At 74.0% G+C, this 26,357-nt stretch overlaps 1 protein-coding gene across 1 annotated transcript; it reads left to right on the top strand.

The window, feature by feature from the left end:
* The first annotated feature begins 1,666 nt into the window (after positions 1-1,666).
* LOC148052953 (multifunctional procollagen lysine hydroxylase and glycosyltransferase LH3-like) lies at positions 1,667-26,235 on the top strand. The gene is made up of 17 exons (XM_087777763.1): positions 1,667-1,716; positions 2,626-2,666; positions 3,388-3,500; positions 7,277-7,340; positions 7,455-7,555; positions 9,592-9,690; positions 10,724-10,855; positions 12,077-12,198; positions 13,638-13,742; positions 14,359-14,484; positions 15,455-15,596; positions 16,285-16,398; positions 16,960-17,025; positions 18,073-18,177; positions 19,138-19,254; positions 25,698-26,033; positions 26,119-26,235. Exons 1-17 carry the CDS (start codon positions 1,667-1,669, stop codon positions 26,233-26,235), a joined length of 1,950 nt encoding a protein of 649 aa, XP_087633889.1.
* The last annotated feature ends 122 nt before the right edge of the window (positions 26,236-26,357 follow it).

Below are 26,357 nucleotides of genomic sequence, written 5' to 3'. Positions count from 1 at the left end.
TGGGGTCAGGGGTTCAGGGGGTGGGGTCAGAGGTCAGGAGGGGGTCAGGTGACCCCGCCCCGCCCCCCCAGAGCAGCTGCTGGTGCTGACGGTGGCGACGGAGGCGACGGAGGGGTACGAGCGCTTCCTGCGCTCCGCCCGCCGCTTCAACTACTCCGTCCAGGTGGGGGCACCCGGGGGGGAGGGGCACCCAAGGGGGGAGGGGCTGGGGGGCACCCAAGGGTGGGGCAGCCAAGGGGGGGAGGGGCTGGGGGGGCACCCAGGGGTGGGGGGAGGAAGGGACTGGGGGGGATGGGGGGCAGCCGGGGTGGGGGGGGCACCCAAGGTGGGGGGAGGGGTTGGGGGGGGCACCATGGGGTGGGGGAGGGGCAGCCAAGGGGGGGAGGGGCTGGGGGGGCACCCAGGGGTGGGGGGAGGAAGGGACTGGGGGGGATGGGGGGCAGCCGGGGTGGGGGGGGCACCCAAGGTGGGGGGAGGGGTTGAGGGGGGCACCATGGGGTGGGGGTGGGGGCTGGGGGGGCACCCAAGGGTGGGGGAAGGGGCTGGGGGGGCAGCCGGGGTGGGGGTGGGGCACCCAAGGTGGGGGGAAGGGGCTGGGGGACCCCAAGGGGGGCTGGGGGGCACCCAAGGGTGGGGGGGTCGGGGGGGACCCCCAAGGGTGGGGTCCTGGGGGGGGGCTGGGGGCTCCTCCTGCCCCCCCCGGGGGGTCCCAGTGTCCCCCAGTTTGGGCGGGGGTCCCCAGTGTCCCCCCAGCTTCGCTCCCTGGGGTGCGGCTGTGGGGTGACGTGGCTGCGTCTGTCTGTCCCCGCCCGTCCCTCGTCTGTCCCCCTGTCCTCCCCCCCCGTGTCCCCCCCGGTCCCCCCATGTCCCTCCCCTGTCCCCCCCGGTCCCCATGTCCCCATGTCCCCCTGTCCCCCCATCCCCCCGTCCCCATGTCACCCCCCCATCGCCATGTCCCCCCATCCCCCCCATCCCTCGTGTCCCACGTCACCCCCCCGTGTCCCCCCATGTCCCTGTCCCCCCCATGTCCCCCTGTCCCTGTGTCCCCATGTCCCACCGTGTCCCCCCCGTCCCCTCCCCCCGCATCCCCCCGTGTCCCCGTCCCCCCGTGTCCCCGTCCCCCCGTGTCCCCCCATGTCCCCGTGTCTCCATTTCCCCATGTCCCCATGTCCCCCCATGTCCCTGTGTCCCCCCGTGTCCCCGTGTCCCCATGTCCCCCATGTCCTTTTTCCCCCCATGTCCCCCTGTGTCCCCATGTCCCCATGTCCCCCCGTGTCCCTGTGTCCCCCGTGTCCCCATGTCCCCCATGTCCTTTTTCCCCCCCATGTCCCCCCGTGTCCCTTCCCCCCGTCTCCCCATGTCCCCCCATGTCCTCATGTCCCCCCATGTCCCCATGTCCTCCCGTGTCCCTTTCCCCCCGTGTCCCCATGTCCCCCCATGTCCCTGTGTCCCACCGTGTCCCCATGTCCCTGTGTCCCCCATGTCCCTTTCCCCCCCATGTCCCCCCGTGTCCCTTTCCCCCCGTGTCCCCATGTCCCCCCGTGTCCCCATGTCCCCCCGTGTCCCCCCGTGTCCCCAGACGCTGGGGCTGGGCCAGGCCTGGCGGGGGGGGGACGGGGCCCGCCCGGTGGGGGGGGGGCTGAAGGGCCGGTGGCTGAGGGCCGCCATGGCCCCGCTGCGGGACCGCCAGGACCTGGTGGTGCTCTTCGTGGACAGGTGGGGACACGGGGGGACGGGGGGGACACGGGGGGACAGGGGGCATGGGGGGGCATGGGGGGACGGGGGGACAGGGGGGATGGGGGGGACACGGGGGGACGGGGGGCATGGGGGGGCATGGGGGGACGGGGGGGACACGGGGGGATGGGGGGGACACGGGGGGACAGGGGGCATGGGGGGGGCATGGGGGGACGGGGGGGACACGGGGGGATGGGGGGCATGGGGACACGGGGGGACGGGGGGGACACGGGGGGACGGGGGGCATGGGGGGGGCATGGGGGGACAGGGGGACACGGGGGGATGGGGGGGGACACGGGGGGACGGGGGGCATGGGGGGACGGGGGGGACATGGGGGGACAGGGGACATGGGGGGGCATGGGGGGACAGGGGGACACGGGGGGATGGGGGGCATGGGGGGATGGGGGGACAGGGGGGGATGGGGGGGACACGGGGGGACAGGGGGCATGGGGGGGGCATGGGGGGACAGGGGGACACGGGGGGATGGGGGGGGACCCGGGGGGACGGGGGGCATGGGGGGGACATGGGGGGATGGGGGGAACAGGGGGACACAGGGGACACGTGGGGGGATGGGGGGACACAGGGGACGGGGGGGACAGAGGGGACGGGGGGACACGGGGGACACAGGAGGACACGGGGGGATGGGGGGATTTGGGGACAGGGGGGACACGGGGGGGACAGGGACATGGGGGGGACACGGGGGGATGGGGGGGACATGGGGTCACAGGGGGACACGGGGGGGGGGACGACGACGACACACACAGGGGGGACGCGGGGGGATGGGGTCACGGGGGGGATGGGGGGACCCAGGGGGGCTGGGACCAGGGGGATGGGGGGACCCGGGGGGAGGGGTGGTGGCACTGACCCGTGTGTGTGTCCCCCCCCCCCCAGCTATGACGTGGTGCTGGCCGGGGGCCCCCGGGGGCCGCTGGGCAAGTTCGGGGGGCGGGGGCGGGGGTGCTCTTCCCGCCCGAGGCCTTCGGCGGGCCCCAGGGGGGGCTGGCGCCCGCCTACCCCCCCGCCCCGGGGGGGGGCAAGCCCTACCTCAACTCGGGGGTGCGTGGGGGGGGGGGGCTGGGGGGAGGGGTTGGGGGAGTCCTGGGGGTGGGGGGGTTGGGGGGGAGGGGGTTGGGGGGAGGGTGATTGGGGGAGTCCTGGGGGGAGGGGGGTTGGGGGAGTCCTGGGGGGTGGGGGGTTGGGGGGGAGGGGGTTGGGGGGAGGGTGATTGGGGGAGTCCGGGGGGGGAGGGGGTTGGGGGAGTCCTGGGGGGTGGGGGGTTGGGGGGGAGGGGGTTGGGGGGAGGGTGATTGGGGGAGTCCTGGGGGGGGGGGGGGTTGGGGGAGTCCTGGGGGGTGGGGGGTTGGGGGGGGAGGGGGTTGGGGGGAGGGTGATTGGGGGAGTCCGGGGGGGGGGGGGTTGGGGGGGAGGGTTTGGGGGTGCCGGGGGGGGGGTTGGGGGTGTCTTGGGGGGGGGGTTGGGGGGAGGGGCCTGGGGGAGTCCTGGGGGGGGGTTGGGGGGGTCCTGGGGGGAGGCATTTTGGGGTCACCTGGGGGGGGGGTGACGCCATTTTGGGGGCACCTTAGGCGGCGGGGGTGTGACGCCATTTTGGGGTGTCCTTGGGGGGGGGTGACGCCATTTTGGGGCCCCCCCCAGGCTTCATGGGCTTCGCCCCGGCCGTCTGGCGGCTGGTGGAGCGCTGGCGCTACCGGGACGACGACGACGACCAGCTCTTCTACACCCGCCTCTACCTCGACCCCCGCCTGCGGGTGAGCCCCCGGGCCCCCCCAAATCCCCCGGGCCCCCCCAAATCCTCCCTCAGCCCCCCCAAATCCCCCGGGCCCCCCAAATCCCCCTGGCACCCCCAAATCCTCCCTCAGCCCCCCCAGATCCCCGGGCACCCCCAAATCCTCCCTCAGCCCCCCAAGCCCCCTCAGCACCCCCTAATCCCCCTGGCACCCCCAAATCCCCCTCAGCACCCCCAAATCCTCCCTCAGCCCCCCCAAATCCCCCTGGCACCCCCAAATCCTCCCTCAGCCCCCCAAGCCCCCCTCAGCACCCCCTAATCCCCCTCAGCCCCCCCAAATCCTCCCTCAGCCCCCCAAATCCCCCTCAGCCCCCAAATCCCCTCGAGCCCCCCTGAGCCCCCCTAATCCCCCTCAGCACCCCCAAATCCCCCCTCAGCACCCCAAGCCCCCCTTGAGCCCCCCAAATCCCCCCGAGCCCCCCAAATCCCCCTCAGCCCCCCCAAATCCCCCCGGGCCCCCCCAAATCCCCCTGGCACCCCCAAATCCCCCCGAGCCCCCTGAGCCCCCTAATCCCCCTCAGCACCCCCAAATCCTCCCTCAGCACCCCCAAATCCCCCCGAGCCCCCCAAATCCCCCTCTGCACCCCCAAAACCTCCCTCAGCACCCCGTAATCCCCCTCAGCCCCCCAAATCCCCCTCAGCACCCCCAAATCCCCCCGAGCCCCCCAAATCCCCCTCTGCACCCCCAAAACCTCTCTCAGCACCCCCAAATCCCCCTGGGCCCCTCCGAGCCCCCCAAATCTTCCTGGCACCCCCAAACCCCTCTGAGCACCCCCAAATCCCCACAACCCCCCGAGCCCCCCCCCAAATCCCCCCAGGCCCCCAAATCCCCCTCAGCACCCCCAAATCCCCCCGACCCCCCTGAGCCCCCCGAATCCCCCTCAGCCCCCTAATCCCCCCCGGGGCCCCCCAAATCCCCCTGGCACCCCCAAATCCCCCCGAGCCCCCCTGAGCCCCCCAAATCCTCACAACCCCCCCAAGCCCCCCCAAATCCCCCTCAGCACCCCCAACCCCCCTGCACCCCCTTTTCCCCCCCAGGAGGAGCTGGGACCCCCAAACCCCCCCAACCCCCCCTGCACCCCCTTTTTGCCCCCCCAGGAGGAGCTGGGACCCCCAAACCCCCCCCAACCCCCCCTGCACCCCCTTTTTGCCCCCCCAGGAGGAGCTGGGACCCCCAAACCCCCCAACCCCCCTGCACCCCGAACCCCCCAAAACCCCCCAACCCCCCTGCACCCCTTTTTGCCCCCCAGGAGGAGCTGGGACCCCCAAAACCCTCCCGTGCCCCCCCCAAACCCCCTTTCACCCCCCCCAGGAGGAGCTGGGACCCCCAAACCCCCCCAACCCCCCCTGCACCCCCTTTTTGCCCCCCAGGAGGACCTGGGACCCCCTGGGACCCCCCAAACCCCCCAACCCCCCTGCACCCCCTTTTTGCCCCCCAGGAGGAGCTGGGACCCCCCAAACCCCCCAACCCCCCTGCACCCCCTTTTTGCCCCCCCAGGAGGAGCTGGGACCCCCTGGGACCCCCCAAACCCCCCAACCCCCCCTGCACCCCCTTTTTGCCCCCCCAGGAGGACCTGGGACCCCCCAAACCCCCCAACCCCCCTGCACCCCCTTTTTGCCCCCCAGGAGGAGCTGGGACCCCCCAAACCCCCCAACCCCCCCTGCACCCCTTTTGCCCCCCAGGAGGAGCTGGGACCCCCCAAACCCCCCAACCCCCCCCTGCACCCCCTTTTGCCCCCCCAGGAGGAGCTGGGACCCCCCAAACCCCCCAACCCCCCTGCACCCCCTTTTTGCCCCCCAGGAGGAGCTGGGACCCCCCAAACCCCCCAACCCCCCTGCACCCCCTTTTTGCCCCCCAGGAGGAGCTGGGACCCCCTGGGACCCCCCAAACCCCCCAACCCCCCCTGCACCCCCTTTTTGCCCCCCAGGAGGACCTGGGACCCCCCAAACCCCCCCAACCCCCCTGCACCCCCTTTTTGCCCCCCAGGAGGAGCTGGGACCCCCCAAACCCCCCAACCCCCCTGCACCCCCTTTTGCCCCCCCAGGAGGAGCTGGGACCCCCTGGGACCCCCCAAACCCCCCAACCCCCCCTGCACCCCCTTTTTGCCCCCCAGGAGGACCTGGGACCCCCCAAACCCCCCAACCCCCCCTGCACCCCCTTTTTGCCCCCCCAGGAGGAGCTGGGACCCCCCAAACCCCCCCAACCCCCCCTGCACCCCCTTTTTGCCCCCCAGGAGGAGCTGGGACCCCCCAAACCCCCCCAACCCCCCTGCACCCCCTTTTTGCCCCCCAGGAGGAGCTGGGACCCCCCTGGGACCCCCAAACCCCCCAACCCCCCCGCACCCCCTTTTGCCCCCCAGGAGGAGCTGGGACCCCCCAAACCCCCCCCAACCCCCCTGCACCCCCTTTTTGCCCCCCCAGGAGGAGCTGGGACCCCCCAAACCCCCCCAACCCCCCTGCACCCCCTTTTTGCCCCCCAGGAGGAGCTGGGACCCCCCAAACCCCCCCAACCCCCCTGCACCCCCTTTTTGCCCCCCAGGAGGAGCTGGGACCCCCTGGGACCCCCCAAACCCCCCCAACCCCCCCCCTGCACCCCCTTTTTGCCCCCCAGGAGGACCTGGGACCCCCAAACCCCCCCAACCCCCCCTGCACCCCCTTTTTGCCCCCCAGGAGGAGCTGGGACCCCCCTGGGACCCCCAAACCCCCCAACCCCCCCCCCCTGCACCCCCTTTTGCCCCCCCAGGAGGAGCTGGGACCCCCCAAACCCCCCAACCCCCCTGCACCCCCTTTTTGCCCCCCAGGAGGAGCTGGGACCCCCAAACCCCCCAACCCCCCCTGCACCCCCTTTTTGCCCCCCAGGAGGAGCTGGGACCCCCCTGGGACCCCCCAAACCCCCCAACCCCCCTGCACCCCCTTTTGCCCCCCCAGGAGGAGCTGGGACCCCCCAAACCCCCCAACCCCCCTGCACCCCCTTTTTGCCCCCCCAGGAGGAGCTGGGACCCCCCAAACCCCCCAACCCCACCTGCACCCCCTTTTTGCCCCCCAGGAGGAGCTGGGACCCCCCTGGGACCCCCAAACCCCCCAACCCCCCCTGCACCCCCTTTTTGCCCCCCAGGAGGAGCTGGGACCCCCAAACCCCCCAACCCCCCCTGCACCCCCTTTTTGCCCCCCAGGAGGACCTGGGACCCCCCAAACCCCCCCCAACCCCCCCCTGCACCCCCTTTTGCCCCCCCAGGAGGACCTGGGACCCCCCAAACCCCCCAACCCCACCTGCACCCCCTTTTTGCCCCCCAGGAGGAGCTGGGACCCTCCTGGGACCCCCCAAACCCCCCAACCCCCCTGCACCCCCTTTTTGCCCCCCCAGGAGGAGCTGGGACCCCCCAAACCCCCCAACCCCCCTGCACCCCCCTTTTTGCCCCCCAGGAGGAGCTGGGACCCCCCTGGGACCCCCCAAACCCCCCAACCCCCCCTGCACCCCCTTTTTGCCCCCCCAGGAGGAGCTGGGACCCCCCAAACCCCCCAACCCCCCCCTGCCCCCCTTTTTGCCCCCCCAGGAGGAGCTGGGACCCCCCAAACCCCCCCCCACCCCCCCTGCACCCCCCTTTTGCCCCCCCAGGAGGAGCTGGGACCCCCCAAACCCCCCCCAACCCCCCCTGCACCCCCTTTTTGCCCCCCCAGGAGGAGCTGGGACCCCCAAACCCCCCCAACCCCCCTCCACCCCCTTTTTGCCCCCCCCAGGGGGGGCGGGGGCGGGCGCTGGACCATCACCCCCGGATTTTCCAGAACCTCAACGGGGCCATCGGTGAGGGGGGGGGGGGGAGGGGAGGTGTTGGGGGGGGTCCAGGGTAGGATTTGGGGGTACGGGGGGGGGGGGTCCCCAAAACCCCTGACCCCCCCCTCCGCCCGCAAAAAAAAGAAGACGAGGTCGTGCTCAAGTACGAGCCGGGGCGCGTCCGAGCGCGGAACGTGGCCTACGACACCCTGCCCGTCGTCATCCACGGGAACGGCCCCACCAAGGTACGGGGGGACCCCAAAATCCCTGGGGGGGGACCCCAAAACCCTGGGGGGTCCCCAAAACCCCTGGCCCCCCCCCGAGCCCCCCCAAAACCCCTGGGACCCCCCCAAAACCCCCCAGGACCCCCCACCCCCTGCCCGTCGTCATCCACGGGAACGGCCCCACCAAGGTACGGGGGGACCCCAAAACCCCTGGGGGGTCCCCAAAACCCCTGGGCCCCCCGAGCCCCCCAAGCCCCCCAAAACCCCTGGGACCCCCCAAGCCCCCCCAGGACCCCCCACCCCCTGCCCGTCGTCATCCACGGGAACGGCCCCACCAAGGTACGGGGGGACCCCAAAATCCCTCGGGGGGGACCCCAAAACCCTTGGGGGGTCCCCAAGACCCCTGGGCCCCCCCGAGCCCCCCCAAAACCCCTGGGACCCCCCCAAAACCCCCCAGGACCCCCCACCCCCTGCCCGTCGTCATCCATGGGAACGGCCCCACCAAGGTACAGGGGGACCCCAAAATCCCTCGGGGGGGGACCCCAAACCCCTGGGCCCCCTCGAGCCCCCCAAGACCCCCCAAATCCCCTGGGACCCCCCCAAGTCCCCCCAGGACCCCTAACACCCCTGGGACCCCCCCCCCACCCAGGACCCCCCAAATCCCCAGGGGTCCCCGGGGGGTTTTGGGGTGCACTGGGGGGGGGGGGGGGTCCCTGGGCAGTAATGGGGTCCCCAGGGATGTGGGGTGCCCTGGGGGGGGGGTCCCAGGGGGCTGTGGGGTGCAGTGGGGGGGTCCTAGGGGAGTTTTGGGGTCCCTGGGGGGCTGTGGGGTGCCCTGGGGGGTCCCAGGGGGATTTGGGGTGCAGTGGGGGTCCCCGGGGAGTTTTGGGGTGCCCTGGGGGGATCTGGGGGCTCCTGGGGAGTTTCGGCGTCCCTGGGGGCTGTGGGGTTCCCTGGGGGGTCCCAGTGAGTTTTGGGGTGCCCTGGGGTGTCCTGGAGGAGTTTTGGGGTCCCAGTGAGTTTTGGGGTCCCTGGGGGGCTGTGGGGTGCCCTGGGGGGTCCCAGGGGGATGTGGGGTGCCCTGGGGGTCCCTGGGGCTGTGGGGTGCCCTGGGGGGTCCCAGGGGAGTTTTGGGGTCCCTGGGGGGCTGTGGGGTGCCCTGGGGGGGTCCCGGGGGAGTTTTGGGGTGCCCTGGGGTGCCGTGGGGGGTCCTGGGGAGTTTTGGGGTCCCAGGGGGGTGTGGGGTGCCCTGGGGGGGTCCCAGGGGAGTTTTGGGGTCCCAGGGGGGCTGTGGGGTGCCCTGGGGGGTCCCAGGGGAGTTTTGGGGTCCCAGGGGGCTGTGGGGTGCAGTGGGGGGGTCCCCGGGGAGTTTTGGGGTCCCTGGGGGGCTGTGGGGTGCCCTGGGGGGGTCCCAGGGGGATTTGGGGTGCAGTGGGGGGTCCCCGGGGAGTTTTGGGGTGCCCTGGGGGATCTGGGGGCTCCTGGGGAGTTTCGGCGTCCCTGGGGGCTGGGGGTCCCAGTGAGTTTTGGGGTACCCGGGGGTGTCCCGGAGGAGTTTTGGGGTCCCAGTGAGTTTTGGGGTCCCTGGGGGGCTGTGGGGTGCCGTGGAGGGGTCCTGGGGAGTTTTGGGGTCCCTGGGGGGCTGTGGGGTGCCCTGGGGGGGGGTCCCAGGGGGATGTGGGGTGCCCTGGGGGTCCCTGGGGCTGTGGGGTGCCGTGGGGGGGTCCTGGGGAGTTTTGGGGTCCCTGGGGGCTGTGGGGTGCCCTGGGGGGTCCCGGGGAGTTTTGGGGTGCCCTGGGGTGCCGTGGGGGGTCCTGGGGAGTTTTGGGGTCCCAGGGGGTGTGGGGTGCCCTGGGGGGTCCCAGGGGAGTTTTGGGGTCCCTGGGGGGCTGTGGGGTGCCCTGGGGGGGTCCCAGGGGAGTTTTGGGGTCCCAGGGGGCTGTGGGGTGCAGTGGGGGGGTCCCCGGGGAGTTTTGGGGTCCCTGGGGGGCTGTGGGGTGCCGTGGGGGGGTCCCCGGGGAGTTTTGGGGTGCCGGTGAGTTTCGGGGTGCCCCCAGCTGCAGCTGAACTACCTGGGTAACTACATCCCGGGGGGCTGGAGCCCCGCCGGCTGCGGCGACTGCGACCACGACCTGCGACCGCTCGAGGGGCTCCCGGTACGGGGGGGGGTGGGGGGCCCCGGGGGGAGGGGGTGGGGTGCCCCATGGGGGGGTTGGGGTGCCCCGGGGGGGGCTTTGGGGTGCCCCATGGGGGGATTGGGGTGCCCCATGGGGGGTTGGGGTGCCCTGGGGGGATTGGGGTGCCCCATGGGGCTGGGGGGGCTTTGGGGTGCCCCATGGGGGTTGGGGTGCCCCGGGGGGAGGGGGGGTGCCCCGGGGGGGGGTGGGGTGCCCCATGGGGCTGGGGGGCTTTGGGGTGCCCCATGGGGGGATTGGGGTGCCCCGGGGGGGTTGGGGTGCCCTGGGGGGATTGGGGTGCCCCATGGGGCTGGGGGGGCTTTGGGGTGCCCCATGGGGGGGTTGGGGTGCCCTGGGGGGATTGGGGTGCCCCATGGGGGGATTTGGGGTGCCCCATGGGGGGGTTGGGGTGCCCCATGGGGGGGTTGGGGTGCCCTGGGGGGATTGGGGTGCCCCATGGGGCTGGGGGGCTTTGGAGTGCCCCATGGGGGGGTTGGGGTGCCCCATGGGGGGGTTTTGGGGTGCCCCGGGGGCTGGGGGGGCTTTGGGGTGCCCCATGGGGGGTTGGGGTGCCCCATGGGGGGATTGGGGTGCCCCATGGGGGGATTAGGGTGCCCCATGGGGGGGTTGGGGTGCCCTGGGGGGGATTGGGGTGCCCCATGGGGGGGGGGGTGGGGTGCCCCGTGGGGGTGTGGGTGCCCCGTGGGGGGGGGGGGTGGGTGCCCTATGGGGGGTGGGGTGCCCCGTGGGGGTGTGGGTGCCCCGCGGGGGGGGTGGGTGCCCCATGGGGGGTGGGGTGCCCTGGGGGGGTGTGGGTGCCCCGTGGGGGGGGGGGGTGGGTGCCCTATGGGGGGTGGGGTGCCCCGTGGGGGTGTGGGTGCCCCGTGGGGGGGGGGGGGGTGGGTGCCCTATGGGGGGGTGGGGTGCCCCGTGGGGGTGTGGGTGCCCCGCGGGGGGGGTGGGTGCCCTATGGGGGGTGGGGTGCCCCTCAGGCCGTGGGTGCCCCCCGCAGGAGGAGGAGCTGCCGTGGGTGCTGCTGGGGGTCTTCGTGGAGCAGCCCACCCCCTTCCTGCCCCAGTTCCTCCAGCGCCTCCTGCACTGGCGCTACCCCCCCGCCCGCCTCCACCTCTTCCTGCACACCCGCGTGAGTGGGGGGCGCCCCCAAACCCCCCGGGACCCCCCAACCCCCCAAACCCCCCGGGAACCCCCAACCCCCCCCCAAACCCCCCCGGGCCCCCCCAAACCTCCCCGGGACCCCCCCAACCCCCCCCAACCCACCCCGGGGCCCCCCAAACCTCCCCGGGACCCCCCAACCCCCCAAACCCCCTGGGACCCCCCAAAACCCCCGGGACCCCCCAACCCCCCTCAAACCCCCCAAACCCCCCTGTCCCCTCTGCCCCGAGACCCCCGGGTGCCCCAAGACCCCTGGGTGCCCCCGCCATGGGTGCCCTGAGACCCCTGGGTGCCCCGAGACCCCCAGGGTGCCCCAAGACCCCCAGGGTGCCCCCGCCATGGGTGCCCCAAGACCCCTGGGTGCCCCGCGACCCCTGGGTGCCCCTGTCCCCTCTGCCCCGAGACCCCCGGGTGCCCCTGACGTGGGTGCCCCGAGACCCCCAGGGTGCCCCGAGACCCCCGGGTGCCCCGCGACCCCTGGGTGCGCGTGGGTGCCCCTGTCCCCCCGGGTGCCCCTGATGTGGGTGCCCCGAGACCCCCAGGGTGCCCCGAGACCCCTGGGTGCCCCGAGAGCCCTGGGTGCCCGTGGGTGCCCCTGTCCCCCCGGGTGCCCCCGCCATGGGTGCCCCGAGACCCCTGGGTGCCCCGAGACCCCCAGGTGCCCCTGTCCCCTCTGCCCCGAGACCCCCAGGTGCCCCGAGACCCCCTGGGTGCCCCCGCCATGGGTGCCCCGAGAGCCCTGGGTGCCCGTGGGTGCCCCTGTCCCCCCGGGTGCCCCCGCCATGGGTGCCCCGAGACCCCTGGGTGCCCCAAGACCCCCAGGGTGCCCCGAGACCCCCAGGTGCCCCTGTCCCCTCTGCCCTGAGACCCCTGGGTGCCCCGAGACCCCTGGGTGCCCCCGCCATGGGTGCCCTGAGAGCCCTGGGTGCCCGTGGGTGCCCCTGTCCCCCCGGGTGCCCCCGCCATGGGTGCCCCAAGACCCCCAGGGTGCCCCGCGACCCCCGGGTGCCCCTGTCCCCTCTGCCCCGAGACCCCCGGGTGCCCCATGGGGGGGGGGGGGTTCCCTGCCATGGCTGGGGTGGGTGGGCGCCATGGGTGGGCGCCCATGGGTGGGTGCCGTGGGTGGGTGCCGTGGGTGGGTGCTGTGGGTGGGCGCCGTGGCGGGCGCGCTGACGCGGCGGGTGCCGCGCAGGAGGTGCACCACGAGCCCCACGTCGCCGCCATTTGGCCCCGGCTGCGTCGCCGCTTCGCCTCCGCCCGGCTGGTGGGGCCCGAGGAGGCGCTGGAGCCCGGGGCGGCGCGGGACATGGGCATGTACGGACGGACGGACGGACGGACGGGGGGGGGATGGACGGGGGGACATGGGCATGTACGGACGGACGGACGGACGGACGGGGGGATGGACGGGGGACATGGGCATGGACGGACGGACGGACGGACGGACGGGGGGGATGGACGGGGGACATGGGCATGTACGGACGGACGGACGGACGGGGGGGGGATGGACGGGGGGACATGGGCATGTACGGACGGACGGACGGACGGGGGGGGGGGGAGGGAGGGGGGGACATGGGCATGGACGGACGGACGGACGGACGGACGGGGGGGGGATGGACGGGGGACATGGGCATGGACGGACGGACGGACGGACGGACGGGGGAGATGGACGGGGGACATGGACATGGACGGACGGACGGACGGGGGGGGGGATGGACGGGGAGACATGGGCATGGACGGACGGACGGACGGACGGACGGGGGGATGGACGGGGGACATGGACATGGACGGACGGACGGACGGGGGGATGGACGGGGGAGACATAGGGCATGGACGGACGGACGGACGGACGGGGGGAGAGATGGACGGGGGACATGGGCATGGACGGACGGACGGACGGACGGACGGGGGGGGATGGACGGGGGACATGGGCATGGACGGACGGACGGACGGACGGACGGGGGATGGACGGGGGGACATGGGCATGGACGGACGGACGGACGGACGGGGGGGGGATGGACGGGGGACATGGGCATGTACGGACGGACGGACGGACGGACGGGGGGGGATGGACGGGGGGACATGGGCATGTATGGACAGACGGACGGACGGGGGGGGATGGACGGGGGACATGGGCATGTACGGACGGACGGACGGACGGGGGGGGGGGGGGGATGGACGGGGGACATGGGCATGTATGGACAGACGGACGGACGGGGGGGATGGACGGGGGGACATGGGCATGTATGGACAGACGGACGGACGGGGGGGGGATGGACGGGGGGACATGGGCATGTATGGACAGACGGACGGACGGGGGGGGATGGACGGGGGGACATGGGCATGTATGGACAGACGGACGGACGGACGGGGGGGGATGGACGGGGGGACATGGGCATGGACAGACGGACGGGGGGAGGGGCGTGGATGGACAGAGGGACGGGGGGTGGGGGGACACTGGGCACTGATGGGGGCGGGGCCGTGGGGACGGGGGGGGGGGGTCACTGCTGGCCTCGGTGGCCCTGGTGGCCATGGTGGCCCTGGTGGCCTTGGTAGCCCCAGTGGCCCTGGTGGCCATGGTGGCCCTGGTAGCCCCGGTGGCCCTGGTGGCCCTAGTGGCTCTTGTGGCCCTGGTAGCCCTGGTGGCCCCGGTGGCCCCGGTGGCCCCGGTGGCCCTTGTGGCCCTGGTAGCCCCGGTGGCCCTGGTGGCCCCGGTGGCCCCGGTGGCCGGTGGCTGGAGCGGGCTGTGGCCGCAGGGCGCTGTGCCGGCGCGAGCCCCGCTGCCAGCACTACCTGAGCCTGGACGGGGACGCGGCCCTCACCCACCCCGGGGCCCTGCGCGCCCTCCTGCGCCAGAACCGGTGGGTGCCCCCCGCCCCCCACTGCCCCCCCCGGACCCCCCACCCCCAACTGCCCCCCCACTGCCCCCCCCGGACCCCCAACTGCCCCCCCCCCCGCCCCCTAACTGCCCCCCCGCCCCCCAACTGCCCCCCCCGGACCCCCCACTGCCCCCCCACCCCCTAACTGCCCCCCCCGGGACCCCCAACTGCCCCCCCGACCCCCCCGCCCCCAACTGCCCCCCGGGACCCCCAACTGCCCCCCTCATCTGCCCCCCCACCCCCCACTGCCCCCCCACCCCTTAACTGCTCCCCCGGACCCCCAACTGCCCCCTCTGACCCCCAATTGCCCCCTACGACCCCCAACTGCCCCCCCGCCCCCAACTGCCCCCCCGGGACCCCCAACTGCCCCCCTCATCTGCCCCCCACCCCCCCACTGCCCCCCACCCCTTAACTGCCCCCTCTGACCCCCAACTGCCCCCAGGACCCCCAACTGCCCCCCCCCGGGACCCCCATCTGCCCCCCAACTGCCCCTGTGGGACACCCCCCCCGCCTGTGCCCCTGTGCGCCCCCTGCACCCCTGTGACCCCTGTCCCCTGTGACCCCTGTGCCCCCTGTGACCCCTGACCCCGCCCCGCAGGCGGGTGCTGGCCCCGCTGCTCTCCCGCCCGGGCCAGCTCTGGTCCAACTTCTGGGGCGCCCTCAGCCCCGAGGGCTACTACGCCCGGGCCCAGGACTACGTCGACATCGTCCAGGGCAAGCGCCGGTGAGTGCCCGCCAGCCACGCCCCCCCCGAGCCACGCCCCCCCGAGCCACGCCCCCCCCAACCCTGCCCACAGGGAGCCACAGCCAATGGGAGAAACACACACACATACACACACACACACACCCCCCCCGGAGCACTGGGAGAGGGTGTGGGGAGCCACGCCCCTCGGGGAGCCACGCCCCTTCGGTAGCCACGCCCACAGCCATGCCCCACCCGGAGCCACATCCCCCCCAACCCCGCCCACAGGGAGCCACAGCCAATGGGAGAAGCACACACATGCACACACCACACCCCCCCCAGAGCACTGGGAGAGGGTGTGGGGAGCCACGCCCCTCGGGGAGCCACACCCCCTCGGTAGCCACGCCCCTGAACACCGCCCACTGGGAGCCACAGCCAATGGGAGAATCACACACACCCCCCCAGAGCACTGGGAGAGGTCGTGGGGAGCCACGCCCCTCGGGGAGCCACGCCCCCCCAAACCCCGCCCACAGGGAGCCACAGCCAATGGGAGAACCACACCACACACACCCCCCGGCCCAGGGAGCCACGCCCCCCTCAGTAGCCACGCCCACAGCTATGCACCCTCAGAAGCCGTGCCCACAACCCCGCCCCTCCATGGCCACACCCAGTGGGAGTCCCGCCCCATCCCCTCCAGGAGCCACACCCCCTGGAAGCCACGCCCACTTGGGACCATCACCCATCTGTGGGAGCCACGCCCCCAGAGCCACACCCCCATCCACTCCTCTCAAGGGGGAGGGGCTCTGTTGAGGCCCCACCCTGGGAATGTGGGCGTCTCCATGCTGGCCACTCCCCCTGAGGGTGTTGTGGTTGGCCCCGCCCCCCGCAATGGCAGTGGGTGTGGCTGGGCGTGGCCACACCCTTAGGGGGTAGCGGGGGGGTTGTGGGCGGGGCCTGGGGGCCGTGTCCCGCCGGGCCCCGCCCTGATGCCGAGGGGTGGGCGGGGCTACAGGGGGGTGTGGAACGTGCCCTACCTAAGCCACGCCTACCTGGTGGGCGGGGCCGCGCTGCGGGGGCCGCTGGGGGAGGGGCCCATCTTCTCCCGCCCGGACACCGACCCCGACATGGCCTTCTGCAGCCACGCCCGCCAGAGGGTAGGCCCCGCCCCCGGCCCCGCCCCCTGGGGCCACGCCCCCCTCGGGCCACCCCCCCCCCCCGAGCCCAAATCCCCCCTGGGCACCGAAGGGGGGGGACCCCGGGGGGGGGGGGGGCGGGGGGGTGTGTCCCTGTGGGGGAGGGGCCACTTGGGTGGGGGGAGGGGGGTCCCCATTTGGGGGGGGTTCCATGGGGGGGAGTGGCTTGGGGGGGGAGGGGTCGCCATTTTGGGTGTCCCCATGGTGGGGGGGAGGGGTGGCTGTGGGGGAGGGGTCCCGGGGGTGGGGGAGGGGTCCCCATTTTGGCCGGGGGGGGGGGGGGTGTCCCTGGGAGGGGGGGAAGGGGTTCCATGGTGGGGGTGGGGGGTCCCTGAATGGGGGGAGGGGTCCCGATTTTGGGAGGGGTCCATGGGGGGAGGGGATCCCTTGGGTGGGGGAGGGGTCCCCATTCTGGGGGTCCCCACGGCGGGGGGGGGGGGTCGCTGTGGGGGAGGGGGTCCCCGAGTGGGGGCGAGGGGTCCGAATTTTGGGTGTCCCTGTGGGGGAGGGGGTCCCTGTGTGGGGGAGGGGGTCCCCATTTAGGGGAATCCATGGGGGGGGGGGGGGGTCGGGGTCCCTGTGGGGGAGGGGTCCCTGGGTGGGGGAGGGGGGTCCCCATGTGGGGGTGCCCCCCGCCCCTCCCCCCCAGGGCCTGTTCCTCCACGTCACCAACCGGGAGGAGTTCGGGCACCTCCTGGTGAGCAGCGCCTACAACAGCACCCGCCGGCACCCCGACCTGCTGCAGCTGCCCCACAACCCCCGGGTGAGACCAGTCACCACCAGTAACCAACTGGGAACCCCCCCCAGTAACCAACTGGGAACCCCCCGGCGTCCCCCCGGCCACCCTCACTGCCTCCCAGCGCCCCCAGTAACACCAGTGCCCCCCACTTCCCCCGCACCCCGACCTGCTGCAGCTGCCCCACAACCCCCGGGTGAGACCAGTCACCACCAGTAACCAACTGGGAACCCCCCCAGTAACCAACTGGGAACCCCCGGCGTCCCCCCGGCCACCCTCACTGCCTCCCAGCGCCCCCAGTAACACCAGTGCCCCCCACTTCCCCCGCACCCCGACCTGCTGCAGCTGCCCCACAACCCCCGGGTGAGACCAGTCACCACCAGTAACCAACTGGGAACCCCCCCAGTAACCAACTGGGAACCCCCCGGCGTCCCCCCGGCCACCCGCACTGCCTCCCAGCGCCCCCAGTAACACCAGTGCCCCCCACTTCCCCCGCACCCCGACCTGCTGCAGCTGCCCCACGACCCCCGGGTGAGCCCAGTGCCTCCCAGTGCCTCCCAGTAACCCCCAGTGCCTCTCCCCCCGCAGGACTGGGAGGAGAAGTACCTCCATGAGAACTACAGCCGCATCTTCGAGGACAACCTCTACCAGGAGGTACCGGGGCCGGGGGGACCCCAGAGCCAGGGAGGGACCTTGGGGACCCCTTGGGGACCCCCAAACCCAGGGAGGGACCTTGGGGACCCCCCAGACCCAGGGAGGGACCTTGGGGACCCCTTGGGGACCCCTCCAGACCCATGGTGGGACCTTGGGGACCCCCCAATCCCAGGGAGGGACCTTGGGGACCCCTTGGGGACCCCCCAGACCCATGGTGGGACCTTGGGGACCCCTCCAGACCCATGGGTGGGACCTTGGGGACCCCCCAAACCCAGGGAGGGACCTTGGGGACCCCTTGGGGACCCCCCAGACCCATGGGTGGGACCTTGGGGACCCCCCAATCCCAGGGAGGGACCTTGGGGACCCCTCCAGACCCATGGAGGGACCTTGGGGACCCCTTGGGGACCCCCCAGACCCATGGGTGGGACCTTGGGGACCCCCCAAACCCAGGGAGGGACCTTGGGGACCCCTTGGGGACCCCCCAGACCCATGGGTGGGACCTTGGGGACCCCCCAAACCCAGGGAGGGACCTTGGGGACCCCTTGGGGACCCCCCAGACCCATGGGTGGGACCTTGGGGACCCCCCAAACCCAGGGAGGGACCTTGGGGACCCCCCAGACCCATGGGTGGGACCTTGGGGACCACCCAATCCCGGGGAGGGACCTTGGGGACCCCTTGGGGACCCCCCAGACCCATGGGTGGGACCTTGGGGACCACCCAATCCCGGGGAGGGACCTTGGGGACCCCTTGGGGACCCCCCAAATCCATGGGTGGGACCTTGGGGACCCCCCAAACCCAGAGATGGCTCTTGGGGACCCCCCCCCCCCAATCCCCAGGATGGATTTTGGGGACCCCCCCACCCCCCTGGAGAAGACTTTGAGAACCTCTCGGGGTCCTCCTGGCTCCGGGAGGGGCCCTGTCACCCTGCGGGGGGGGGGGGGGGGGGTTTGGGGGTCCCCTGGAAGTTTTGGGGGTCCCCTGGAGGTTTCGGGGGTCCCCTGGAGGTTTCGGGGTCCCCCACCCCCCCGTTGTCCCCCCTCCCCCCAGCCCTGTCCCGACGTCTACCAGTTCCCGCTCTTCTCGGAGCAGTTCTGCGCCGAGGTGCTGGAGGAGGCGGAGCTCTACGGGCGCTGGAGCCAGGACCACCACGAGGTGAGGGGCTGGTGGCCACGGGGCAAGGGCTGGTGGCCCCGGGCTGGAGGGGAGGGGGGGTGGCCCCAGGAGAGGGGTTGGTGGCCCCGGGACAAGGGTTGGTGGCCCCAGGATGGAGGTGGTGGCCCCATTAGGGGGGTTGGTGGCCCCGGGACAAGGGTTGGTGGCCCCAGGGTGGAAGCGGTGGCCCCATTATGGGGGTTGGTGGCCCCAGGACAAGGGTTGGTGGCCCCAGGGTGGAGGTGGTGGCCCCATTATGGGGGTTGGTGGCCCCAGGACAAGGGTTGGTGGCCCCAGGGTGGAGGTGGTGGCCCCAGGAGAGGGGTTGGTGGCCCCAGGGTGGTGACCTCAAGGTGGGGGGTTGTTGGTGGCCCGAGGACAGGGCTTGGTGGCCCCAGGGTGGAGGTGGTGGCCCCATTATGGGGGTTGGTGGCCCCGGGACAAGGGTTGGTGGCCCCAGGGTGGAGGTGGTGGCCCCATTATGGGGGTTGGTGGCCCCGGGACAAGGGTTGGTGGCCCCAGGGTGGAGGTGGTGGCCCCATTATGGGGGTTGGTGGCCCCGGGACAAGGGTTGGTGGCCCCAGGGTGGAGGTGGTGGCCCCATTATGGGGGTTGGTGGCCCCGGGACAAGGGTTGGTGGCCCCAGGGTGGAGGTGGTGGCCCCATTAGGGGGCTTGGTGGCCCCGGGACAAGGGTTGGTGGCCCCAGGGTGGAGGTGGTGGCCCCATTATGGGGGTTGGTGGCCCTGGGACGAGGGTTGGTGGCCCCAGGGTGGCAGCACTGAGGCGGCCACCGCGCCGACTCCGGCGTGGGGCCACAGTGGTGGCCCCGGGACGGGGGGGGGGGAGGGGAGGGGAGGGGTTGCTGGTGGCCCGGCCCCAGCCGCGGTAGCCCCGGGGCTCGCGGGGCGGGGGCGGGGCCCCGGTGGCCCCGCCGGGGCTGACGTGGCCGCGGTGGCAGGCGGGGGCGGAGGCGGTGGCCCTGGGCCCGCTGGGGCTGGAGCCGGCCTGGCTGGGGGCCCTGCGCCGCTTCTTGCCCCCCGTGGCTCGCAGGCTCTTCCCGGGCTACCAGCCCAAGGTGGGCGGGGCTTGGGGGGGCGGGGGCGGGGGCTGGGGAGGGGGCGGGCGCTGGGGATGGGGCGGGGGCTGGGGATGGGGGCGGGGAAAAGGGTGGGGGTTGGGGAAAGGGGGAAGGGTTTGGGTGAGGGGTGAGGCTAAAGGGGGCGTGGTTTGGGAAGGGGTGGGGCTTGGGGAAGGGGCGGGGAAAAGGGTGGGGGTGGGGGAAGGGAGAGGGGTTGGGTGGTGGGGCTAAAGGGAGGAGGCGTGGTTTGGGAGTGGGTGGGGCTTGGGAATGGGTCGGGGCTATGGGTCAAGTGGTGGGCGTGGATTGAGGGGTGGGCGGGGCTCTGGAGGGGCGGGGCTTCTGGGGAGAGGGTGGCTTGGGGAAGGGGCGTGGCCATGTGGGCTGGGTGGGGGTTATGGCAAGGGGCGGGGTCTCAGGGCTTATGGGAAGGGGGCGGGGCTGCGGGGAAGGGGCGGGGTCATGCGGGAGGGGCGTGGTCACAGGGAAGGGGGTGGGGTCTCGGGAAGGGGTGGGGTCTTGTGGGGTGGGCGTGGCTATGGGGAAAGGGGTGTGGCTGTGGGAGGTGGGGAGGAGCGGGGAAGGGGGTGGGGCTGGGGAAGGGGGCGTGGCCGGCGGGTGGGCGTGGCCGTGCCTGATCCCCGCCCCGCACAGGGCCGGGCGGTGCTGAGCGCCGTGGTGCGGTACCGCCCCTCCCCCGCCCCCCCGCCCCCCCGCCCCCGGCCCCCCCACGGCCACCATCAGCCTCAGCCTGGCCCTCGGGCCCCCCCAGGTACCGGCACTGGGGGAACTGGGAGGGAACTGGGAGGCACTGGGAGGGAACTGGGGAGGCACTGGGAGGGAACTGGGAGGGAACCGGGAGGCAGTGGAGGGCACTGGGGGGGGATTGTGGGCACTGGGAGGGAACTGGGGGGAACTGAGGGGGAAGTGGGGGCACTGGGAGGGAACTAAGGGGGCACTGGGGGTACTGGGAGGAGGCACTGGGAGCACCCCGGAGTGCTGGGGGGGGGGGGCAGTGGGGGTACTGGGAGGAGGCCCTGGTGGGCACTGGTGGGCACTGGGAAGAGGCACTGGGGGCGCTGGGGGCACTGGGAGGAGGCCCTGGGGGTACTGGGAGGAGGCACTGGGAGCACTGGGAGGGGGCACTGGGGGCACTGGGAGCACTGAGAGCACTGGGGGGCACTGGGAGCACTGGGAGGGGGCACTGGGAGCACTGGGAGGGGGCCCTGGGGGCACTGGGAGGGGGCACTGGGAGGGGGCACTGGGGGCACTGGGGGCACTGGGAGCACTGGGAGGGGGCACTGGGAGGGGGCCCTGGGGGCACTGGGAGGGGGCACTGGGAGCACTGGGGGCAATGCGAGGGGGCCCTGGGGGCACTGGGAGGGGGCACTGGGGGCACTGGGAGCACTGGGAGGGGGCACTGGGAGGAGGCACTGGGGGCACTGGGAGGAGGCACTGGGAGCACTGGGAGGGGGCACTGGGAGCACTGGGAGCACTGGGGGCGCTGGGAGGGGGCACTGGGAGCACTGGGGGCACTGGGAGCACTGGGAGGGGGCACTGGGAGGGGGCACTGGGAGGGGGCACTGGGAGGGAGCACTGGGGGCACTGGGGGCACTGGGGGCCCTGGGGGCACTGGGAGGGGGCACTGGGAGGGGGCACTGGGAGCACTGGGAGGGGGCACTGGGAGGAGGCACTGGGAGCACTGGAGGCGCTGGGAGGGGGCACTGGGAGGAGGCACTGGGAGGGGGCACTGGGAGGGGGCACTGGGAGCACTGGGGGCACTGGGAGGGGGCACTGGGAGCACTGGGGGCACTGGGAGCACTGGGAGGGGGCACTGGGAGGGGGCACTGGGAGCACTGGGGGCACTGGGAGGGGGCACTGGGAGGGGGCACTGGGAGGGAGCACTGGGGGCACTGGGGGCACTGGGGGCCCTGGGGGCACTGGGAGGGGGCACTGGGAGGGGGCACTGGGAGGAGGCACTGGGAGCACTGGGAGGGGGCACTGGGAGGAGGCACTGGGAGCACTGGGGGCGCTGGGAGGGGGCACTGGGAGGGGGCACTGGGGGCACTGGGAGGGGGCACTGGGAGGGGGCACTGGGAGGGGGCACTGGGAGCACGGGGGGCACTGGGAGGGGGCACTGGGAGCACTGGGGGCACTGGGAGCACTGGGGGCACTGGGGGCACTGGGAGGGGGCGCTGGGAGGGGGCACTGGGAGGAGGCACTGGGAGCACTGGGAGGGGGCACTGGGAGGAGGCACTGGGAGCACTGGGGGCGCTGGGAGGGGGCACTGGGAGGAGGCACTGGGAGGGGGCACTGGGAGGGGGCACTGGGAGCACTGGGGGCACTGGGAGGGGGCACTGGGAGGGGGCACTGGGAGGGGGCACTGGGGGCACTGGGAGGGGGCACTGGGAGGGGGCACTGGGGGCACTGGGGGCACTGGGAGGAGGCACTGGGAGGGGGCACTGGGGGCACTGGGGGCACTGGGAGGGGGCACTGGGAGGGGGCACTGGGAGGGGGCACTGGGGGCACTGGGGTCACTGGGAGGGGGCACTGGGAGGGGGCACTGGGAGCGCTGGGGGCGCTGGGAGGGGGCACTGGGAGCACTGGGAGGGGGCACGGGGAGGACTCGGGGCGCTGGGAGGGGGCACTGGGAGGGGGCACTGGGAGCACTGGGGGCACTGGGAGGGGGCACTGGGAGCACTGGGGGCGCTGGGAGGGGGCACTGGGAGGGGGCACTGGGAGCACTGGGGGCACTGGGAGCACTGGGGGCGCTGGGAGGGGGCACTGGGAGCACTGGGGGCACTGGGAGGAGGCACTGGGAGGGGGCACTGGGAGGGGGCACTGGGAGCACTGGGGGCGCTGGGAGGGGGCACTGGGAGGGGGCACTGGGGGCACTGGGAGGGGGCACTGGGAGGGGGCACTGGGGGCACTGGGGGCACTGGGAGGGGGCACTGGGAGCACTGGGGGCCCTGGGAGCACTGGGAGGGGGCACTGGGAGCACTGGGGGCACTGGGAGCACTGGGAGGGGGCACTGGGGGCACTGGGGGCACTGGGGGCACTGGGAGGGGGCACTGGGGGCACTGGGAGCACTGGGGGCACTGGGAGCACTGGGGGCGCTGGGAGGGGGCACTGGAAGGGGGCACTGGGAGCACTGGGGGCACTGGGAGGGGGCACTGGGAGCACTGGGGGCGCTGGGGGCACTGGGAGGAGGCACTGGGAGGGGGCACTGGGAGGGGGCACTGGGGGCACTGGGGGGGCTGGGGGGGGGCAGTGGGGGCACTGGGGGCACTGGGAGCACTGGGGGCGCTGGGAGGGGGCACTGGGAGGGGGCACTGGGAGCACTGGGGGCCCTGGGGGCACTGGGGGGAGGCACTGGGAGGGGGGACTGGGAGCGGGGACTGGGTGCGGTGGGAGGGGGCACTGGGGGGGGGGACTGGGAGGGGGCAGTGGGAGCACTGGGGGCGCTGGGAGGGGGCACTGGGAGGGGGCACTGGGAGGGGGCACTGGGAGGGGGCACTGGGAGGGGGCACTGGGAGCACTGGGGGCACTGGGAGGGGGCACTGGGAGGGGGCACTGGGGGCACTGGGAGGAGGCACTGGGAGGGGGCACTGGGAGCACTGGGGGCACTGGGAGGGGGCACTGGGAGGAGGCACTGGGAGGGGGCACTGGGGGCACTGGGGGCACTGGGAGGGGGCACTGGGAGGGGGCACTGGGAGCACTGGGGGCACTGGGAGGGGGGACGGGGAGGGGGCGCTGGGAGCACTGGGGGCACTGGGAGGGGGCACTGGGGGCACTGGGAGGAGGCACTGGGAGGGGGCACTGGGAGGGGGCACTGGGGGCACTGGGAGGAGGCACTGGGAGGGGGCACTGGGAGCACTGGGGGCACTGGGAGGGGGCACTGGGAGGGGGCACTGGGAGGGGGCACTGGGAGCACTGGGGGCACTGGGAGGAGGCACTGGGAGGGGGCACTGGGAGCACTGGGGGCACTGGGAGGGGGCACTGGGAGGGGGCACTGGGAGGGGGCACTGGGAGCACTGGGGGCACTGGGAGGGGGCACTGGGAGGGGGCACTGGGGGCACTGGGAGGGGGCACTGGGAGGGGACACTGGGGGCACTGGGAGCACTGGGGGCACTGGGAGGAGGCACTGGCAGGGGGCACTGGGGGCACTGGGGGCACTGGGAGGGGGCACTGGGGGCACTGGGGGCACTGGGAGGGGGCACTGGGAGGGGGCACTGGGAGCACTGGGGGCACTGGGAGGGGGCACTGGGGGCACTGGGGGCACTGGGAGGGGGCACTGGGAGGGGGCACTGGGAGCACTGGGGGCACTGGGAGGGGGCACTGGGAGGGGGCACTGGGAGCACTGGGGGCACTGGGAGGGGGCACTGGGAGGGGGCACTGGGAGCACTGGGGGCACTGGGAGGGGGCACTGGGGGCACTGGGAGGAGGCACTGGGAGGGGGCACTGGGAGGGGGCACTGGGGGCACTGGGAGGGGGCACTGGGAGGGGGCACTGGGAGGGGGCACTGGGAGCACTGGGGGCACTGGGAGGGGGCACTGGGAGGGGGCACTGGGAGCACTGGGGGCACTGGGAGGGGGCACTGGGAGGGGGCACTGGGGGCACTGGGAGGGGGCACTGGGAGGGGACACTGGGGGCACTGGGAGCACTGGGGGCACTGGGAGGAGGCACTGGCAGGGGGCACTGGGAGCACTGGGGGCACTGGGAGGGGGCACTGGGAGCACTGGGGGCACTGGGAGGAGGCACTGGGAGGGGGCACTGGGAGCACTGGGGGCACTGGGAGGGGGCACTGGGAGGGGGCACTGGGAGGGGGCACTGGGAGCACTGGGGGCACTGGGAGGGGGCACTGGGAGGGGGCACTGGGGGCACTGGGAGGGGGCACTGGGAGGGGACACTGGGGGCACTGGGAGCACTGGGGGCACTGGGAGGAGGCACTGGCAGGGGGCACTGGGGGCACTGGGGGCACTGGGAGGGGGCACTGGGGGCACTGGGGGCACTGGGAGGGGGCACTGGGAGGGGGCACTGGGAGCACTGGGGGCACTGGGAGGGGGCACTGGGGGCACTGGGGGCACTGGGAGGGGGCACTGGGAGGGGGCACTGGGAGCACTGGGGGCACTGGGAGGGGGCACTGGGAGGGGGCACTGGGAGCACTGGGGGCACTGGGAGGGGGCACTGGGAGGGGGCACTGGGAGCACTGGGGGGACTGGGAGGGGGGACTGGGGGGACTGGGAGGTGGGAGTGGGGCGGGGCACTGGGAGGGGGGACGGGGGGCAGCGGGAGGGGGGGCGGGGAGGGGGCCCTGGGAGGGGGCACTGGGAGCACTGGGGGCACTGGGAGGGGGCACTGGGAGGGGGCACTGGGAGCACTGGGGGCACTGGGAGGGGGCACTGGGAGGGGGCACTGGGGGCACTGGGAGGGGGCACTGGGAGGGGACACTGGGGGCACTGGGAGCACTGGGGGCACTGGGAGGAGGCACTGGCAGGGGGCACTGGGAGCACTGGGGGCACTGGGAGGGGGCACTGGGAGCACTGGGGGCACTGGGAGGGGGCACTGGGACGGGGCGCTGGGAGCACTGGGGGCACTGGGAGGGGGCACTGGGGGCACTGGGGGCACTGGGAGGGGGCACTGGGAGGGGGCACTGGGAGCACTGGGGGCACTGGGAGGGGGCACTGGGAGGGGGCACTGGGAGCACTGGGGGCACTGGGAGGGGGCACTGGGAGGGGGCACTGGGAGCACTGGGGGCACTGGGAGGGGGCACTGGGGGCACTGGGAGGAGGCACTGGGAGGGGGCACTGGGAGGGGGCACTGGGGGCACTGGGAGGAGGCACTGGGAGGGGGCACTGGGAGGGGGCACTGGGAGCACTGGGGGCACTGGGAGGGGGCACTGGGAGGGGGCACTGGAGGCACTGGGAGGGGGCACTGGGAGCACTGGGGGCACTGGGAGGGGGGACTGGGAGGGGGCACTGGGAGGACTGGGGGCACTGGGAGGGGGCACTGGGGGCACTGGGGGCACTGGGAGGGGGCACTGGGAGGGGGCACTGGGAGCACTGGGGGCACTGGGAGGGGGCACTGGAGGCACTGGGAGGGGGCACTGGGAGCACTGGGGGCACTGGGAGGGGGCACTGGGAGCACTGGGGGCACTGGGCGGCCGCCTGCCCCTGACGCTGCGGCAGGGCGGGGGCTGGCGCTTCCCCCGCTACGGCTGCCGGGCGCCTGCGCCCCCCCCGGGCTGGGCCCTGCTGCACCCCGGGCGCCTCACCCACCGCCCCGAGGCCCTGCCCCCCGCCGCCCCCCGCTACGCCCTGCTCACCCTGCTCGACCCCTGAGCCGCCGGCGACACCGGGGACACCGGGGACAGCGGGGACGTCGGGGACATCGGGGACATCGGGGACAGCGGGGACGTCGGGGACATCGGGGACCCCAAGGACATCGGGGACATCGGGGACATTGGGGACGTCGGGGACAGCGGGGACATCGGGGACCCCAAGGACGTCGGGGACCGCGGGGACATTGGGGACATCGGGGACGTCAGGGACATCGGGGACCCCAAGGACGTCGGGGACCGCGGGGACATTGGGGACATCGGGGACGTCAGGGACATCGGGGACCCCAAGGACGTCGGGGACATCAGGGACATTGGGGACGTCGGGGACACCGGGGACATCGGGGACCCCAAGGACGCTGGGGACAGCAGGGACGTTGGGGACACCAAGGACGTTGGGGACATCGGGGACGTCAGGGACATCGGGGACCCCAAGGACGTCGGGGACCGCGGGGACGTTGGGGACCTCGGGGACCCTGGGGCCACCCCTGCACCCCAGGGCGCTGTGCCCCCCCCCCCCCCAGCGCCCCCCCACGCCCTGGGTGGCCCCAAATGGGGACCTTGGGGACATCGATGACGTCATGGGGGGGAGGGGCGAGCGGACACCCCCCCCACCACACCCCCCCATTCACGCGTATTAAACTATCGGGGTTCACCCCCGCCCCCCCTTGTGACGTCATTGCGCGACGCTCTGCAAGCCCGTGATGTCACACACCACCCCCCCATTGCCCCTCCCCCACTTCTGGGACCCCCCCCAAATCCC

Source organism: Nipponia nippon, unplaced genomic scaffold (assembly GCF_047370975.1).
Source record: "Nipponia nippon isolate SJK-2023a ecotype South Korea unplaced genomic scaffold, ASM4737097v1 scaffold_41, whole genome shotgun sequence".
NCBI lineage: Eukaryota > Metazoa > Chordata > Aves > Pelecaniformes > Threskiornithidae > Nipponia > Nipponia nippon.
The sequence above is the reverse complement of the archived record's forward strand: the minus strand, read 5'-3'. Positions and strand labels throughout refer to the sequence as shown.

Coding starts and splice junctions, on each gene's coding strand:
- LOC148052953 (XM_087777763.1), top strand. CDS start 1,667: ATGGCCCCGCTGCGGGACCGCCAGGACCTGGTGGTGCTCTTCGTGGAC. Junction 10,856..12,076: donor ACCTCTTCCTGCACACCCGC/GTGAGTGGGGGG, acceptor GGTGCCGCGCAG/GAGGTGCACCACGAGCCCCA. Junction 12,199..13,637: donor GCGGCGCGGGACATGGGCAT/GTACGGACGGAC, acceptor CTGTGGCCGCAG/GGCGCTGTGCCGGCGCGAGC.